The sequence below is a fragment of the Stomoxys calcitrans genome, chromosome 2 (assembly GCF_963082655.1).
Source record: "Stomoxys calcitrans chromosome 2, idStoCalc2.1, whole genome shotgun sequence".
NCBI classification, from domain to species: domain Eukaryota; kingdom Metazoa; phylum Arthropoda; class Insecta; order Diptera; family Muscidae; genus Stomoxys; species Stomoxys calcitrans.
Genome location: NC_081553.1, coordinates 121999638 through 122018223, shown reverse-complemented (window position 1 = coordinate 122018223; position 18586 = coordinate 121999638). Strand labels below are relative to the sequence as shown.

Below are 18586 nucleotides of genomic sequence, written 5' to 3'. Positions count from 1 at the left end.
GGAAAATTTAAGACAAATTGGATAGCAATTGCGCTTTATAGAATTTCAAGAAGTATAATCAGGAGATTGGTCTATATGGGAGCTTTGTCAGCTTTGGGACCGATTCGGACCATACTTGGCGCATCTATTTAATGCCATAGAAAAGTCGGAGTCCAAAAATTTCAGCCAAATCGGATAAGAAAAGCGCTTTCTAGACGATCAAGTAGTATAATCGGAAGATCAGTTTAATATGAGAGCTACATCAAAACATGTACCGATATGGCCCATTTACAATCCTAACCGACCTACACTAATAGGAAATATTTTTACAAAATTTCAAGACCCTAGCTTTACTCCTTCGAAAATTAGTGTGCTTTCCAAAGATCGACTTAAAATGTCATGGCGATCAAGAATATATCGATGGCTTAGTTTAGATTAGGTAAGAGTGGCAGTCTTTTCAGGACTCACTTAGACAATTTTAAGTCCATTGTAATACCACAGTAGTGACAGACCAAGGGTTTTGGCGGGAATCGAACCCACGACCCCTATACTGGTAATCCAAGCCCGCTACCAACTCGGCTACCGGGGCGCCCTTCGATGGCTTAATAGGTTAGGTTAGGTGAGGTTAGGCAGTCTGCCATCAGACTCACTTAGACGTTTTCGTCCATTGTGATACCACAGGAAGAGAAGAAGAAATATGGCTTCTAGTTCCTACCGTTGAACCATCCAGATCGCTTTAAAAATCACAATAACTTGCGACAGGTTCTCAAAGAAATGAGAACCTAAAGTGGAAACCCTTCTGACTGGTAGTGCGTGACGCACACACAGAAGGTGTTCTATAGTCTCTTCTTCTTCGATGTCCTCACAGCTTCTGCAAAAGTCGTTTCTGGCAACTGTCAGCATGTTTCCCGATTAGACAGTCACCTTTCATGACGGACACAATGACTGAGACATCGGTTCTAGCCAATGACAAAAAAGCGGTAGACCTCTTCGAGTCTAGATAGGCCACTTAGTTTTGGAGTGCTCACATCCCCCTCTTTGTAACCATCTATCATTGGTTGTCCTTCGGGCCTGGTCCTGAAAACTTAGCTTACATGTCGCTAGAGGCATACCGACAGATTCCAGTATCCCTGTAATGTGAAGGGGAGTTCCTTGTCTCGCAAGCTCGGCCTGGCGCCCAGAACAGGTGAATTGTGAACTGTTCACGCATCTCGTTGAGAGATCTGCGACAGTCGAGGTCGGTTTTTGTGTTCAGAAATACGTTCTCCAGGGATTAATGGCTTAATAAGGGACTTACTCAATTTTTTCCAAAATAACTTTTCTTGTTTATTCTGGAAGACAAACGACAGACGCACCTTGCCATTGTTGGTGGATATAATAGATTTCTAAAGATATTCAAAAGATGACGATATTCAAAGTCAAGTGTTTTCATTGTCTTGTAAAATAACAAAAAATCGAGTAAGGCCCTTTTCATATTAAGCTGTCGATACATACTCTATGGAGTCTTATGCCAACATTTCAATGAGTTACAAACGGAATGGTGGAGGGTATAAAGACAGATGCCAATTGCTCGCTTACAGTAAAATACTGAGAAATAAACCACGAAGCACTCTTGAATGAGCGATTGTTATTCGTATTCCGTATCAGATTCCATTTGTAACTGGAATGCCATAACCATAATACTCCATACTAAGTACAGCCCTGATTTATTTCCTTTATAAACCGATCTCAACAAAACGTTTCATAATTCATACACATGTTAAATGAACTGTGCATTTGACCTTCTGTACTGATTACCAAAATTAATGTCATGTCAAAAGAACTTTCTGAACGCAATCAATAATGGAATGTATATTACATTCTGTCCATCTACTACTGCTACTAGAGCGGATTAACGTACTTTAGGTACTAAATTTCTGCTTAGATGTATGGAGCTTCTAGGGGCTCATGTTTTACTCATTTTTGAGGGATCCATGGGTTCAAAAAGTCAAATCGGAGGATAGTTTATTTGGGAGTCTTATCCAAAAATGAATCAATATTGCATATTTTAGGACGTTATCGTAACGCACATGAATTTTTCTAGAAACTATTTCAGAATTATACAATATGAATCTTGCACAATCATTATTTGTGTTAATTTTATTATTATGCCATAATACTATTGTAGCGTAAAATACTAATGCTACTAAATTTCCCATGAACATTCCACTAAGTAGCAGTGGATACTTCTCTCATATCAATGAGTGCAGTCGGATTAAAGTTCAAGCTCAATGATAAGGAGCCTCTTTTTTATGCCGAGTCCGAAGGGCATACCGCATAGAGACACCACTTGGTAGTGAAGTTTTAACATGGCAGGATACCTCACAAATGTAGCTAGTATTAGTAAGGGGATAACCACAGCTGAAAATTTTTCTGATGTTCACATCGCGATTTCAACCCAGACGTTCGGCGTCATAATAGAATAGATTGACTATATTCGAGTTTAGTTTGTACTTACTTGTTAAATATTTGAAATTTGTTAGAAAATTACAAAATACATTTTTGAACTTTCGCAAAATATATTATACCCTTTTGTTGTTGGACTTTGCTTTTCAATCATCGCATTTCTTTATTTGTACTCATAATTGTCATATTCAAATTTTAAATGAACTGTACTTCAACGCACAATTTTTCTACATGAATCGTCTTTTGTTACCTTCATTGCTAATTTAAAGTGTCTCCCATTTGTCTAATTGATTTATTGCTCCGCAAAATACAATGTAACAACCACAACTTTGCTAGCTACGCAGGAAGTATATCCAAAATTTATAAATTAAATGAATTATGCATGAGTGATTGAATGTATATGGGTGATAATTGATATCATCATCCTTGTCATTGCCGTTGCCGCCGTAGCTGTCAGTGTGTAAAAATTGTTTTACTTGAACTGTAATAACAACAAAAATGAGGTTTCACCAAAACAATATGCAAGCTTATAAACTGGAATACAGTAGAACCTCCTTATGTCTAGAAAACTGAATAAAGTAGAATTATACAGGGTGGCTGATGAATATTGCTACAATGATGAATATTGCTACATTTTTTTTTCGGTGTATGGAATACATTTTTCTTTTATTCATGTTAAATTAAATTATTAAATTAATTATTAAATTATTATTAATTAAATTAATTAATTATTTAATTAAATTAATTATTAAATTATTATTATTAAATAGAAAAAAAGTTATTACATTTTTTTTTGGTAGCGGCTTTCATCAGCCACCCTGTATCAACAATAAAATGAACAAAAATCTTCAGAAAATAAAAGAAATTGAATTATTATTACTATTGGAGACCACCGCAGCGCAGAGGTTAGCTTGTCCGCCTATGACGCTGAACGCCTAGGTACGAATCCTGGCGAGAATTTCAGAATTAATTTTCAGCGGTGGTTATCCCCTCCTAATGCTGGCGACATTTGTGTGTTACTATGCCATGGAACTCCCCAAATAGGTTTCGGACTGCGACACGCCGTTCAGACTCGGCTATAAAAATGAGGCCCCTTATCATTGAACTTAATTTGAATCGGACAGCACTCATTGATATGCGAGAAGTTTGTCCCTGTTCCTTAAAGGAGTGTTCATGGACAAATTAGCATTTGTAATAATATTTTTGTATATAAAAATCAATTTGTGTTGTTGTTTATGAAATTTTCACTGATAGTGCACAATGATACCGTGGTGAAAATAGGGTACTATATTTTTTGATATCTGAAGGGAGGGGCGGACCCTCCTCCTTACCCTAATTTTCAGAAAGGCCAGATCTCGATGATGGGTGGAGCGATTTGGGCGAAATTTTATGTGCTGTCTTATAGCAACCCAAAAATAAAAATTTGGTATCCAAATTTCGGATAGGGTACCTAGGGGTGCCGCCCCACCCTAAAACCTACCAAATATATATTTAAACCAATCACGACAATATGGGATTCAAAGGAAAGGTATTTAGGGCAGGAAAATGTATCTGATATCCAATTGTCGAACCTAGTGTTAGGGGTACCATCCCAAACCCCCAAAACACCCCTAAATCTGACATATTAACCGACCATGGCAATATGGGACTCAAATGAAACGTATTTGCGAGAAGAATACAAATCTGATATCCAAATGTGGGACCAAATTTCTAGGGGTCGACCCCTTCCCCAAAACACCCCCAAACTGGACTTATTTACTAACCATGGCAATATGGGGCTTAAATAAAAGGTATATATTAGTGTAGAATACGACTTTGATATCCAAGTGTGAGGTCAAGTGTTTTGGGGGCCGACCCTCCCAAAAACGCTCCCCAAAGAGGACAAATTTACGACCATAGCAATATGGGCCTCGAGGGAAAAATCTTTGGGAGCAAAGCAAAAATGTGATATCAATATTCGGGAAAAAGTGTCTTGGCCTCATAGACACTTATTCCCGAATATTGATATCACATTTTTGCTTTGCTCCCAAAGACTTTTCCCTCGACGCCCATATAGAACGTATTTGCTGACCATTCCAATATTGGTTGTAATAAGAGCCGCAAACCGGTCATGTTTGGCGACTATGGGAATATGGGGCTCAAGTGAAAGGTATTTAGAAGTAGACCAGGAATATTATATCATAACAATCCCCAAATAGGACGTATTTGCTCACCAAGACAATTTGTGTCTTCAAGACAGTGGAGCTCGATATTGATAGTTTTTAGGGCCCATACCCCAAACTGGACTTATTTGCTGACTTTTGCAATAAGAGGTTTGAGATTAGAAAACGAATTTGATATTCAATTTCGAAGCCACTGGCAATATGGGGTTCAAATAAATGATATATAGATATATGAGAATAGAGCACGATGCTGATATATTTTCAGGGCTAAGTGTTTCGGGGACCACCCCACTCTCCAAAACATCCCTAAATTGGGCATATTTACCGACCATGTCAATGTGGGGCTCAAATGAAAGGTATTGTGGTGTAGAGCACGAAATAAATATCCATTTTCGAGAGCAGTTTTCCGGGGGTCTACCCCTTTCCCAAAATATCTCACAAACAGCAATTATTTACTAACCATTGCAATATGGGGCTCAAATAAAGGTATTTGGGAGTAGAATACGAATATTCAAATGTGAGGCCATGTTTTTGGGGCACCGTTCCTCGAAAACACCCCTAAATGGGACATCATGAGAATATCGGGATGAAATAAAGTTTTTTAAGAATGGAGTACATCTAACATCCAAACTTAAATGACAATAAATCCTCCGAGCGAATTCGTAGTCCAATAATGATCATATGGGATTCAGGTAAAGGCAATTATATTGTTATACTGTTAGTTAAGCGATATGCATATACTATTTTCGTAGCATGGTATTTGACTAAAAGCTCTTTAATTGTCGAAAATTCATATTCGAAGGATAATTTTGTTTCATATAAAGTAAAAGAAGGCGCAGCGGAGCGGGCCCGGTTCAGCTAGTTTAATATAAAATTTTAAAAGTTCTTTATATGAACAAATTTGAGCGACGCCACTCCGCCAAAAAAGAGGTCGAATCCCATGCCAGCGGAACCCTAGGGCTTTAACTCTAATAAGCAACAATAAGCAATCATGCATCATGCGGTTATCATAGAAAAAGTTCACCCTGCCAAGAAGCTCGCACAGAGGAGGGTTTAATTGAGTTGTGAATATCGCGATCCAAGATTTCTGAAAATGAGATAACTAGAGCATCTATGGTCTCAGGTGTCAAATCTGAAGATCGGATTATATGGGGACCATTTCTAGTCATGGATTTGTTTAAACCATTTTTGAACTTCCAACGGTTATAAAAGTCAATTCGGAGGATAGTTTTTATGGGGGCATTATCCAAATATGAACAGATATGACCCATTTTAGGAAGCTATCGTAACATACATGATGATATTTTCTGGAAATTCTTTCAGATTTATATGTTGCTTCCAAAAGATTTCATTTGAATGTAATTTCTTGCCCTGATACGCACTATATAATGTATCAATAGATTGGTTTATCCAAGTTTAATATGTACAGACTAGTGAATTATTTGAAGATTCATTTTTTCGAGTTTTGCCTGTATTGAACTACATGTGTACTTTACTTTATTACCATTTTTATGAAAACAAAAAACCTTAAAAAGTAAGAAAATAGTGCCAGTGTATCTTATCGGCCTTTGAGTAAATCACAAATTACCGACATAAAACTTAGCCGACAGGCGTAAAGTCGAGCGGACCTTAATTCACTAGCACATAAATGGTGATAACGCGTTCTTGTACTTCTTCTTTATTGTGATAATAAAATATTGACAGGGATTTCGATTAACAGAAATGAATATTGCGCTATTAAAGAACCACATACAAATCGGCAATATTAATGGGCTTTAATCGTTTACATAACATATGAAACTGCTTGCCGGCGGATTAGTTTGACGATTATTGACCGAAAAAATTAAAGCTGAACACGTTTTTTCGCAAAAGTTTTTTTTTTTATTTTTATGTCTTTAATGTGTGAAACACAAGATGTTTTGTAAATTTTGACATTTAAAGGTGTTATTTTTAAAATCTTACAAATTAATATGCCATTCACAAATGCTTTATTTTCAAATACATAAATATATCCAAATTACGTGGAGGAATTTCTGCATTCTAAAGAAGAATTATTGCGTAAATTTAAGTTATTATTGTTTCTCCAAAGTGGAGTTATTGCATAAATTTTGTAATATGTATTTAGTGCAATTTATGGCAAAGGAAGTACAACATAACATAAGATTATGAAACAAGTGGTAAAAAATCAGAGCCTTCCAAAAGGCACGAACTGGTAGGATATGCTGATAATATGTCTATCAACACGGAGGTGTAGATTTGACTACCCTTGGAAAAAGATGGATAGACATACTATAGCCATAGGAAAACAGCCTAAGTACTAAAGAGTAATGTTGGATTACAAATTACCATTCGAAACCACATATTACTAGGATCACCGAGAAAGCATTGAGTATCTTACATATAGGGCACCTGGAGAAAGATCCTTTCTTGTAAGTTTGTTTTCTGTGTATTGTAACGCGGCCTTTCAGACACTGCTAATAGCTCTCCATGAGCTAGTAGTGAGTTAAACTAGGTTTTGTTCAAAGTGAAACGGGATATTCCGTGGTGGAAGTATCTTCAGTAGATCCATATTTATGTAGGTTCGAATCTACACTCAAAAAGAATGGTTGGGTTAAATTAACTCCTTTCTAATGAAGTTGATTTTTATATAGCGCTAAGGACAATTTTATTCGTTTTTAGTTAATGCATTTCGAAAATATAATTACATCACATGATCTTCGTTATTGTTCAACGTTAAATAAATGTAACTAAATTAGTCTTTTTTCACTATGTACGATGAACAATAGTGAAAGATAATTTGAACTGAACTCAATACAATAGATGGAATAAAATGTTCGAATTTTGACTGTGTGTTAATACATCGTTCAGTTTAACTAACACGCATGACATAATTCTTTTAATTGTAGATGTACTATTTATTCTCATATTAATCCTTTGTTTTTTTTTGGTGTGTGTTCGTCTGATATTCGTCTTCTCATTCCTGATGTAAGGATGTATGTCAGGGATACTAGACATTACAGGAACTCACACCCGTTTGTAATTGATTGGCAAGCGGACCGCACAATGCATTATGTAGAGAATTCTTTTTTCGCCCGAAGCGTTCGTATGTGGAATCGACTTCCGGCTAATGTTTTTCCCACCCACTTTGATACCAAAGATTTAAGACAAATGTCAATAAGCACTACATCCTTTTCCCCCCTCCAATTCCTAATTTCCTCTCACCAACGCAATGCACTGCATTCAGGCTTAACTCTTGTTTTGCTTTCTGTTACCCTCTCTCTGCGATCTTTTAGGTATTTTGTTTATTAATTTTTTTTTATTTTTTTTTTATTTATTTATTTACTTTCGATGAATTGTAACCTTTTTATACCCACCATCATAGGATGGGGTACACCAATCTAGTCATTCCGTTTGTAACACCTTGAAATATTGATCTGCGACCCCATAAAATATATGTATTCCGGATCGTTTCGACATTCTGAGTCGATCTAGCCCTGTTCGTCCGTCCGTCGAAACCACGATAGCGATCGAAACTACGGCTAACCGCTTGAAATTTTGCGCAGATACTTCCTATTGAGTGGCCATATCGGTTCAGACTTGAAGCTCCCATAGTAACCGTTCTCCCGATTCGACTTCTTGAGCCCCTCGATGCCACAGCTTTTGTCCGATTTGGCTGAAATTTTGCATGTAGTGCTTTGTTATGACTTTCAACAACTCTGCCACGTGCGATCCAAATCGGTCTATAACGTGATATAGCTCCCATATTAACCCCGTTCTCCCGATTTGACTTCTTGAGGCCCCGAAAGCCACAATTTTTGCCTGATTTGGCTGAAATTGAGCATGTAATGCTTTGTTATGACTTTTAACAACTGTGGCACGTACGGTCCAAATCTGTCTATAACCTAATATAGCTCCCATATAAACCGCTCTCCCGATTTGACTTCTTGAATCCTTACAAGCCGCAATGTTCTGATTTGACTGAAATATTGCATGTAGCATTCTGTTACGACTTCCAACAACTGTGCCAATTACGGTCCAAATCAGTCTTTCATCTGATATAGCTCCCATATAAACCAGTTTCTCGATCATCCTTTTTCGGTTCCTAGAAGCTTTAACTTTTGCAGGTTTGACCCAAAGTTTGATATGTAGAATTAAATTATGCCCTTCAACTAAGTTTTTAGCAGAATCCATGATGATGGGTTTCCAAGATTCTCACTTTTTTGAAACATTCAAAAATTTTGTTTTTTTCCTCTTCTGTTGAAACAAAATTTGCTGAATTATAGCCGCTGATTTAAAGTTCAACATTTCCACCGTAGACTTGGCACGCTGTAAAATTTGCAATTTAAGCTCCACATTGACATGGTCGGTAAATATGCCCGATTTAGGGGTGTTTTGGGGATTGGAGAGGTCGCCCAAACACTAAGCCCGGAAAATATATCAGCAACGTGCTCTATTCTCATATATTTATATATCATTTATTTGAACCCCATATAGCCATTGGGTTATTGGCCCTTAAAACTATAAATATTTAGTTCCTCATTAAGACCCAAATTGTGTTGGTGATAAAATACGTCCTATTTTGGGGTTGTTATGGTGGTGGGGCGTCCGCTAGACAGTTGGCCCCTAATTTTGATAGCAGATACGTGGTCTACTCCCACTTACCTTTAGTTTGAGCCCCATATTTTCATAGTCGGCAAACATGAGCGGCTTGGGGGGTGTTTTGGGGGATGCGCGGCCACTCAATGAGTTGGCCTTCAAAATATATTGTATATCGGATTCGTGTTCTACTCTAAAAATCCTCTTATTTGAGCCTCATATTGCAATAGTCAGCAAATACTTCCTATTTGGGTGGTGTTGTCGGGGTGGGGTGGTCCCATAGACACTTTTCCCGAATATTGATATCACATTCGTGCTTTACTCCCAAAGACCTTTCATTTGAGCCCCATATTGCTATGGTCGTAAATTTGTGCCCTTTGGGGGATGTTTTTGGGGAGAGGCGGCCACCCAAACACTTGGTCCCATATTTAGATATCAGATTCGTATTCTACATTCAAATACCTTTTATTTAAGCCCCATATTCCCATGGTCAGTAAATAAGTCCAGTTTGGGGGTGTTTTGGGGAAGGGGTGGACCCCCAGAAACGTGGTCCCACATTTGGATATCAGATTCATATTCTACTCGTAAATACCTTTCATTTGAGTCCCATATTGCCATGGTTGGTAAATATGTCCGATTGAGGGATGTTTTGGGGCTTGGGGTGGTCCTCCTAGCACTTGGTCCGACAGTTGGATATTAGATACGTTTTCTTATCCTAAATACCTTTCATTTGAGTCCCATATTGTCGTGATTGGTCTAAATATATGTCTGGTAGGTTTTAGGTTGGGGCAGCCCCCCTAGGTACCCCATCCGAAATTTGGATACCAAATTTTAATTTTAAGGATACTATATGAGAGCACACAAAATTTCGCTTAAATCGCACCACCCATCTCCGATCTGGCGTTTCTGAAAATTAGGGTAAGGGGTCTGCCCCCCTTCAGATATCAAAAATGTAGTAACTTATTTTCACCACGGGACCATTATGGACCACCTGTGAAAATTTCAAGAAAATCGGTTCAGACGTTTCTGAGTCTATAAGGAACACACAAACATACAAACAAACACAAATTGATTTTTATATATTGGGTTGGCCAAAAATTAATTGCGGATTTTTCATATAGTCGGCGTTGACAAATTTTTTCAACGGCTTGTGACTCTATAATTGCATTCTTTCTTCTGTCAGTTATCAGCTGTTACTTTTAGCTTGCTTTAGAAAAAAAGTGTAAAAAAAAGTATATTTGATTAAAGTTCATTCTAAGTTTTATTAAAAATGCATTTACTTTCTTTTAAAAAATCCTCAGTTACTTTTTGGGCAACCCAATATAAAATTTTAGCCGGATAGCCAATCCAATCGGCATAATGACGGGAACAATTTTGATTCAGGTGGTACGCTGTCAGCTTGACAAACGTAGTACACTCGAAGAAATTAGTCGGTAAATAGCAAAAAGTTTGCTGCGGTAAGGGTTTTTATTTGTTGAAAAAAAGAGAGATAGTATCAAATGCTGCGTAGCAATAAATATGCGTTCAAGAAATCAACACTTCTTGATTTATTATGTTTTTACCCAAATATGAATTATCTCAAATGTTAGTTAAGTTTATATTTTTAAACTTAAATTAATAAATGACATCATTTTTATACTTTCCTTATAGTTTTATGGGTGTATGTGTGCAAGAAGGCCAATTGCATGCGCTGACCGAATACATAAATGGTGGTTCACTGGAACAGTTGTTGGCCAAAAAGGAAGTTGAGCTGACAGCTGCGGCAAAAATAAGACTGGCATTAGGCGTAGCAAGAGGTATGGCCTATGTTCATGATGCAGGCATATTCCATCGAGACCTAACAAGCAAAGTAAGCTACAAACCTTACCAAAAAATATGAAATGACAGTAAATAATTTAAAATCTTTCGTTTCAGAACGTTTTAATACGAAATCTGCCTGGTGGGAAATTTGAGTCTGTCGTTGGAGATTTTGGTTTAGCTACAAAAATCCCAGATAAAAAGTAAGTCAATACCTTTTTTTATATTTACAAACTATTTGAATATTAAATTTTTATTTGTGCTTTCAGGGTCAAAACACGTTTGGACTATGTTGGCTCACCGTATTGGGTCAGTCCTGAGTGTTTGAAGAATCAATTTTACGATGAGCGCAGCGATGTCTTCTCCTTTGGTATTATATGTTGCGAGATCATTGCTCGCATCGAAGCAGATCCCGATATTATGCCACGTAGTGATTCCTTTGGCCTAGATTATCTGGCGTTTGTTGATTTGTGTCCTATGGATACACCACCTGTATTTTTAAGACTGGCTTTTTATTGTTGTATAGTAAGTCAAACAGTCCAACCTCGGCTAACACACATTACATTGACACTTTGTTTTTCTTTTAGTATGATCCCAAAAGTAGGCCCACGTTTCATGATGCATCCAAGAAACTTACCTTACTTTTGGAAAAATATGAGCATGATCCAAACGGTGCAAATGGTAATAATGTAGCATCCTCCTGCTCCTCCTCCTCGGCCATTAGTGGTAGTTCAAGTCCTATGAGTTCATTAGAGATGTCCTCATGTTCTCCCAATGGCAGTGATGCGGAAAACATGTGCCAAGCGAGTTACCATAAAAATGGCTGCACTCGCCACCTGACCACAAAAAAGTCATTGGCCATTCCCTGTATTACTACGGCGCCAACAGGCCAATTGACGCCGCGTCATTTGAGAGAAGTCAGCGAGAATGGTTTCCTGTTTCCGGATCAGGTGAATCGAAGTAATTCCATAGCCAATGGTTCTCCCTCCTCACAGGTGGATGTGGATGAGAGTCGCATTATCACGAATCGCGTCAAAAGAGCCACCAAAAAATACGAAGCTGCAGCGGAACTTCTGATGCAGCAACAACATCGACGTTCTCTGAGTGAGAACATCATCCATTTTCCGTTGCACACCACACCCAGTGACAAGGCCAGGTGTCATCAAATGAATCGCCAGCGATCCTCTACCCATTCCCCTACCCCACCGCCATTTGGAGGTTCTTCAGCAAGTGCCACCGCAAATGGGGCGGCACAAAACCAAATTGCTCGTGAATCGCCGCCCCCAGTGCTTACGCTAAGGAAGGTGGCGGAAACGATGTGCCTCAAAGATGCCCTGTACAAACCCATACGGGCTGACCACAACGGAGTGAAATCTAATCCCTTTACCGCTTTGGCTCAGCTGAGACGAGTGAAAAAGATCCTTGGCGCTAATCCCAAAACCTATGCCGCTGGAGTGGGCGACTTGTTTAGTTCTTGCTTTGAAATGTGTGCCCCCTTCTTTAAGGAAATGGCTGCGCTACAGCAAAAGCCCATCAATGGTGCGGCAGCCGAAGAGGGTGGCAAAGCAGTAGGTGCGGCGTCGATGGCAGCTACTTCCCCCAATGAACCAAAGAGTCTACCGACTTCACCTCAATTGTCGCGAAAATACAGTGCAATTGAATTGAAACTATCGCCTACCTTGCCACTACCCCGTTGCTGTGCCGCAGAGGTGGATGACGATGATTGTGTTGAAGACTCGGATGCAGAACAAGATGCTGATGGGGGTGGGAACTGTGCCGATGCCGAGTCCAGTAGCGATGATTCAGCCGAACGGCCTGCCCCAAATCCAGTGGCAAGAAAGTATAGGGCCAACTCATTGTTTACACACCCCCTGTTTCGGGGCAATGGAAGCAGTAGTAGCGCCAAGACACCAAACGACGAACCATGTTCAACAATGGCCATGGCCACCCAAAGTGCTGGGACATCACCGGTAGCTGCAGATGATTGCAACTCCTCCGAGGATGGTTGCGATGGAGCACTGAAAACATCCAAGGACCTACCGATATCGGCTTCTACACCTTCGCCCCCCACGCCGCCAGTAACACAGTCAGCGCCCATGGTGGCTACTCCCGCCTCATTGTCTTCATGTCCGGATTTCGATATGAACGATATAAAACCCAGTGATTTTCTGCCCACAAAAAGTTCATTAACACGTCGCGACTCCATAGAGAGTGGTTTCTATTCGTGTTTTAATGAGGAGTCAGATGCTGCTACCACATTTCGTCAATTCAATGGTGCTGGTGTATCGTCGCTGGGCTTGGGTGGCTGTGGTGGCGGTAGTAATTGTTGTTTTGAACAGCTAAAGTCACAACTAATGCTGGATGTTGGTGCCAATGGAGAATTGAGGTAAGAGAAGATTTTGTGCTTAATTGTGGCATTTAACACTTAACACAAGGCTCTCCTAGCTTAAAATACCTAAGCTGAACGTCCAAGTTCGAAGCTCTAAGAGTATATAGAAACTTTGAACGGGCCCACTTTTTGATATAAGAAAAATAGTGATATCATCGGTTCAAATTCAATCCAAAAAGTCCATTTCTACTTTTTTTTTCAAAAAAATTAAAAAAATAACGGGTCTTTATTGGAATAAAATTTTAAAATTCGATTACTTGAATGTTAAACTTAAACAATTTGATGACGTTTTTTCAACATTGTGGATCACTAAGTTGGGCAGCCGGTGGTACGTACCGGATTGACCCGATGGAGTTCTTCACCGGCAAGGGCTGCCGACTCAATGTATTAGAAACTGCTACAATAACATCAACAACAACTAGGTTGGGGTTTGGTTGAAGAACAAACATGGAGCACAACGACATGTAAGCTAAGTCCTCAGGATCAGGCCCGATGGGTAACTCATGATAGATGGTTATAGACATGGGCTTTCCAAAACTATGTAACCTGGTCTAGACTTGAAGAGGTCTACCATTTTACTGTCGCTTGCTAGAACGGACGTCTCAGTCATTGTGTCCATCATGACAGGTCACTGTCTGATCGAAAAACATGCTGACAGACTGCAGGTAGTCAGTAACGACATTTGCCGAAGTTGTGAGGACGTCGAGCAAGAAGAGACCGTAGAAGATTTGCTGTGTGTGTGTGTCTCGCACTGGCAGTCAGAAGGAGTTCCACATTAGGTTCTCATTTCTTTGAAAACTTGTCTTATTTAGCGGACGTGAACATTCGTAAGTTGTTGGGCTTTTTAGAGCGTTTTAGATGGTTCAACGGTAGGAACTAGAAGGCATTTTCCTTCTCCTGTTCATGTGGTATCTCAATGGACGAAAATGTCTAAGTGAGTTTAAAGGCAGACTGCCAATTAACCAAACCTTGAAGAAGAAGCTCTTAACGACAGCGATTGTCAGCCGATCCACCTAGAAATCATTGGTCTATTATGATTGCCCCAAATAGTAAAGGTGACGAAATAGAGTTTGCATCATAGTGTTGTGGTTGCAGCCACATTTGCATTTGAAGTTGGCGATCCTCGTTCAGCTCTTATAGGCGAGCATGCTCGTTTCGGTCTATACCACCGATGGGTGCGGGAACATGATGGCCATTAGTTATTTGAAGGCACCAATAGCTCATCTTGTCGTATCGAGCATCATAGGCACTCAGTATTCAAGGAAAAGCCGGTGTCTCCCAGCCTCTCACTGAGATTCTCCACTCGATGCCGCTGATTGTCCGCGACTGCAGTTGCAGCTACTCCATATGCAGCATTCCACTATCCACAACCTGTAGATGCGCCCGATAGCTCGCAGCTGAGCTTCTCGTGATGACGAAGAACACCACACAGATTGAAGTTCAAAGTTTCAGCCTGTCTGATGCCAATTGATAATAGGAAAATATTCAGCTTGTAAGTATTAATAGAGGATTGGCTGTCTAGGATAACCCCTGTCAACTTTATTTTGTGTTTTCCCGTACAAACTGTTTTAGGTGCCTGTAGTAGTCAAGAATGACAAGAGGACTGAGTGGCTGGAACGAATCCAATCAGGTGTTAAGCCTTTTCTCTGTGATTACTTTCCGGCAGGCCGGGAAAATAAAAACCGGTGGGGCGCTTCCAACTAATGCTCACCAATCCTGGAAATGTTTCGTGCGTCCAGTGCAATGTATGCAATAAAACATTGCAATAAGTCAGCCAGTATCCCTATCAGTTACCTATGTGCTTCCTCAGAAAATCTCTTTGCCTATCAGCCTTAGAAATTGCGGAGCAGTAGCATAGCCTGATATCGTTTGCAATAATTCGAAGATACTACTTTATATTCACTAGGAGCTTTGATATCACCTTACCCAAACCCTCAGCCTTCAGTGTTGTCCGACACATGGAGTCAATCTGTCAATCCCATGGCAGCCGGTTGTACGTTCCGGATTGATCCGATGGATTGCTTCTTCGGCAAGGGCTGCAGCCTCAGTGTACAACACTGCTACAACAGCAACAACATATAGCGTGTGTGGTTGACAGCTATCCCGACAAATGTCTTTCGAGAATCTGCAAAATGTCCTGACGATCACTAGAGTCTTGTAATATCCTGTAAGAACTCAATAGATTCTCCGGTTCTACGATCTCCTACACATTCTATCACTTGCCGCACTGATTTTTCTTAAATGATCTCGTAGTCCTATGTGTCCCGGTATGATACCGAAAGCTTTACTGCGCCCCTTCTTACTTCCTTTCAGTAATAGCCTCGTCTTTTCACGATCCGGATCTCCCCATAGGGGTTTCATTGTCCTACCGACCGTTTCGCTGTTACACAGGGTTACATGCGAAAAGTTTCGGGTTAACCAAGTTTATTGACGGCAGTCCTCGGGCCTTCACTGCCAAATCGTCTGCTCTTTCATTCGCCCTTACTCCGTTGCGGTTCGTGCGTTGATCTACTTCTTGGTCTTGGTTTTTATTGCTCTGATGATCAGTTTACTGTTCGTAAAGACGTGCTCGCGTTAACACCACGCCACCTCACGCTTTCCCTGATCGTCCGGATCTCCGCCTCCAGGACCGTATTATGGTCAGGCAGTCGAAAACAGATCCCAGTCTCTGAGTTCTCAATGTAGACCTCGAGGCCCACTCTGTCCTCTAGCTTTGATCCATCTGTGTAGAATGATCTTCCAGATGGCAATACCAGAGTTCTGTCAATCCAAAACTGTGCCTTTAGCATCAGTGTCTCACACTCAACCACAAGTCTCGTCTCAGGTATCCGATAGGAAATCTCTTCTATTCCAGCCAGGTTTCCAATAGACGCCTCGATTATAGCGCGTTGCCCTCATCGCTCCGCCTATTCCTAGACAACATGTTCTCTGAACCTGTTGTAGTATTCTTACATGGCGTAGATGGAGTACCGCCAGACAAAGGTTCCAAGTTCGTGAATATGTCGTTAAAATTATGATTAAGGGACGACTTTTCCCATTGTGTCAACCATACCGTCCAAAAAAAAAATGAGAGGCGACGGATAGCTTGGGCATATTTGTGATATTAAGAAAATAGCGTTTAAGGAGTTTATATCAAAAAGTGGACCACTTTGCATGATATTTGACATAGTTGTAAGAGAGGTTGATGTTTTTTTTTTTTTTTTTTTTTGTTTTCAAAAATTGTGTGCTTTTATTTTAATTAGAAATCTTGCTCTCTATTTGTTTTAGTGATAAATTGGCCAGTTTATGTCGCTGTTGCTATTACGGTTCAACCTCGACAAATGGCGGACATCATCACCAGCTACTTAACGATTCTTCTTCTACATCCTCATCGGTGCTATTGATCGACGAACCTACCAGTAGCGGCATAAATACCTCGTCAAGCGCAGCCGCTCTACGCTCGTTCGATGATCTGGAATTGCCCGATGCAGCGCGAAATCATAGACGTTACACCTGTCACCATCATCTTTTGAGTGCTGGCAATCAAAATGATCCAAATTTGGCCGCCACTACAGGCCTTATCAATCGCCTGGCCTTGGACTCCGAATTACATGCGCTGATGCAATGTAGTCCGTTTGCCACCAATCAGTTGTTGTATTGCAAAAATCGTACCTCCTCCATATACACCGATAGTTCGGATGACATCAGCAGCTTGGCCGGATCCGATTCTCTGCTGTGGGATGAACGCTCATTCGCCTATCCACCCAGTACACGTTCAGCACAAATTGCCAAAATTGTCGAGTATTTCGAACGTAAGCGTCAAGTACCTGATAGTATACCGCCGCCCAGAGGGGCCGCTGGAAGTGCTGGTGGCGGACATTCTTCGGCAACGGGCAGTGGCTCAACGTCATCCTCTTCCTCTATGGCCGCAGCAGTGGCTGCCTCAGCCTTGGGCTCTTCCTATCTATCCTATGAGTCGCGACGTTATTCGGACTTTAAGAGACATGCAGCTATTAACTCTGACTATGAAGCTTTCTGCTTCGATTTGGATAAGAAGCCATCGCAGGCCCGTCTTATGGTATGCGAAGGAGCGGTTAAATCGAAATTGCAGATATTCGACAAGCTCAAGCATCAGCCAACATGTACGGCTACAAGTTCAATACATGCCGCGAATTGTAGCAATGCCATGATGGCATCGGCAACGATGCCATCCACAGCGGCCACAACAACAACGACTTCGTCCGCAGTGACGGCTTCCACAGGTTCACCGGTGACCCCAACTCAAAGTCCTACTAGTACAACAGCAACGACAGCAATATGTTCACAAACAAACAGTGGGGGTTAAAGTCCCCGGCTCGCACTCCCCTTCACAGTTACCCAGTTGTTAACTTGTTCTGTTCCTATATCCCCCTCTATATATCCCCCCCCACTTATTATGCCACAGAGACGACTGAATTGTTGGGCAATAAGCTTTATTCCTTGGCGGCCCGCCCTCTGATGTTTTTCTTTATCCGGTTTTTTTTTTAATAAAAATTTGGTAATGTACACAAATGAATAACTTCGATATACTTTCCTTAATTTGTTTTATCAAGAAGAATTAAAAAAAATATACATTGAATTAATGTTAAGTTTTGTTTTGTTTTTTTCCTTTCACTTCCCTTATGTTTTACCCAACTAAACTAACTAAATACATATGTAGGTGTGATTCGGTCTTAAAATACGAGTATTTCACAACATTATCTACGGCACATGCTCTTTATTTATTATTATTTCTTCAAATTGTTTAAAATATTTATTTTCCTCCCTTCTTTGCATTGTTGCTGTAATCATAACTTACTTGTTACTTGTAGCTTATCTAAATTTAAGGCATATATCTAAATAAAACAAAGTTTCGAAAGTTGTATTTTGGAAAAAAAAAGAAATATTTTCTTACATGTTTTATAAAAATATAACGGGATATTGAATCAAAATCGAAAGTCCCTTTATCTGGCTAATACAGTGAACTGTTTACATTTGAAGAATATTTGCACAGGATATCAGTGTCCTATCATGAGAGCAATATATAATAATTTCTGCTGCAGCAATAAAATTTAAAAAAAAAACCAATCGATTACTACGATTTGTCCTAAAAAGTAATTTTCTATAGAAAATTTGTGGATTGGTGTTACAAAGTGTCATTGATAGAAAAATATTACATGATCATCTGCTTACATATACCATATTTGGCTATTGATGAATG

General features: G+C 39.9%; 1 protein-coding gene across 2 annotated transcripts in view; it reads left to right on the top strand.

Annotated features, from left to right (window-relative positions):
- The window catches only part of LOC106082348 (serine-rich adhesin for platelets), a 530048-nt gene extending 512073 nt beyond the window's left edge, over nucleotides 1-17975 (top strand). For both annotated transcript variants that reach the window (XM_013244808.2, XM_059362235.1), the window contains 5 exons: nucleotides 10833-11031; nucleotides 11097-11182; nucleotides 11249-11504; nucleotides 11567-13365; nucleotides 16636-17975. In XM_013244808.2, the coding sequence (XP_013100262.2) occupies nucleotides 10833-11031; nucleotides 11097-11182; nucleotides 11249-11504; nucleotides 11567-13365; nucleotides 16636-17692 (3397 nt within the window). In that variant the 3' untranslated portion in view covers nucleotides 17693-17975. The remainder of the gene's footprint in view (nucleotides 1-10832; nucleotides 11032-11096; nucleotides 11183-11248; nucleotides 11505-11566; nucleotides 13366-16635) is intronic.
- Nucleotides 17976-18586: the final 611 nt, after the last annotated feature.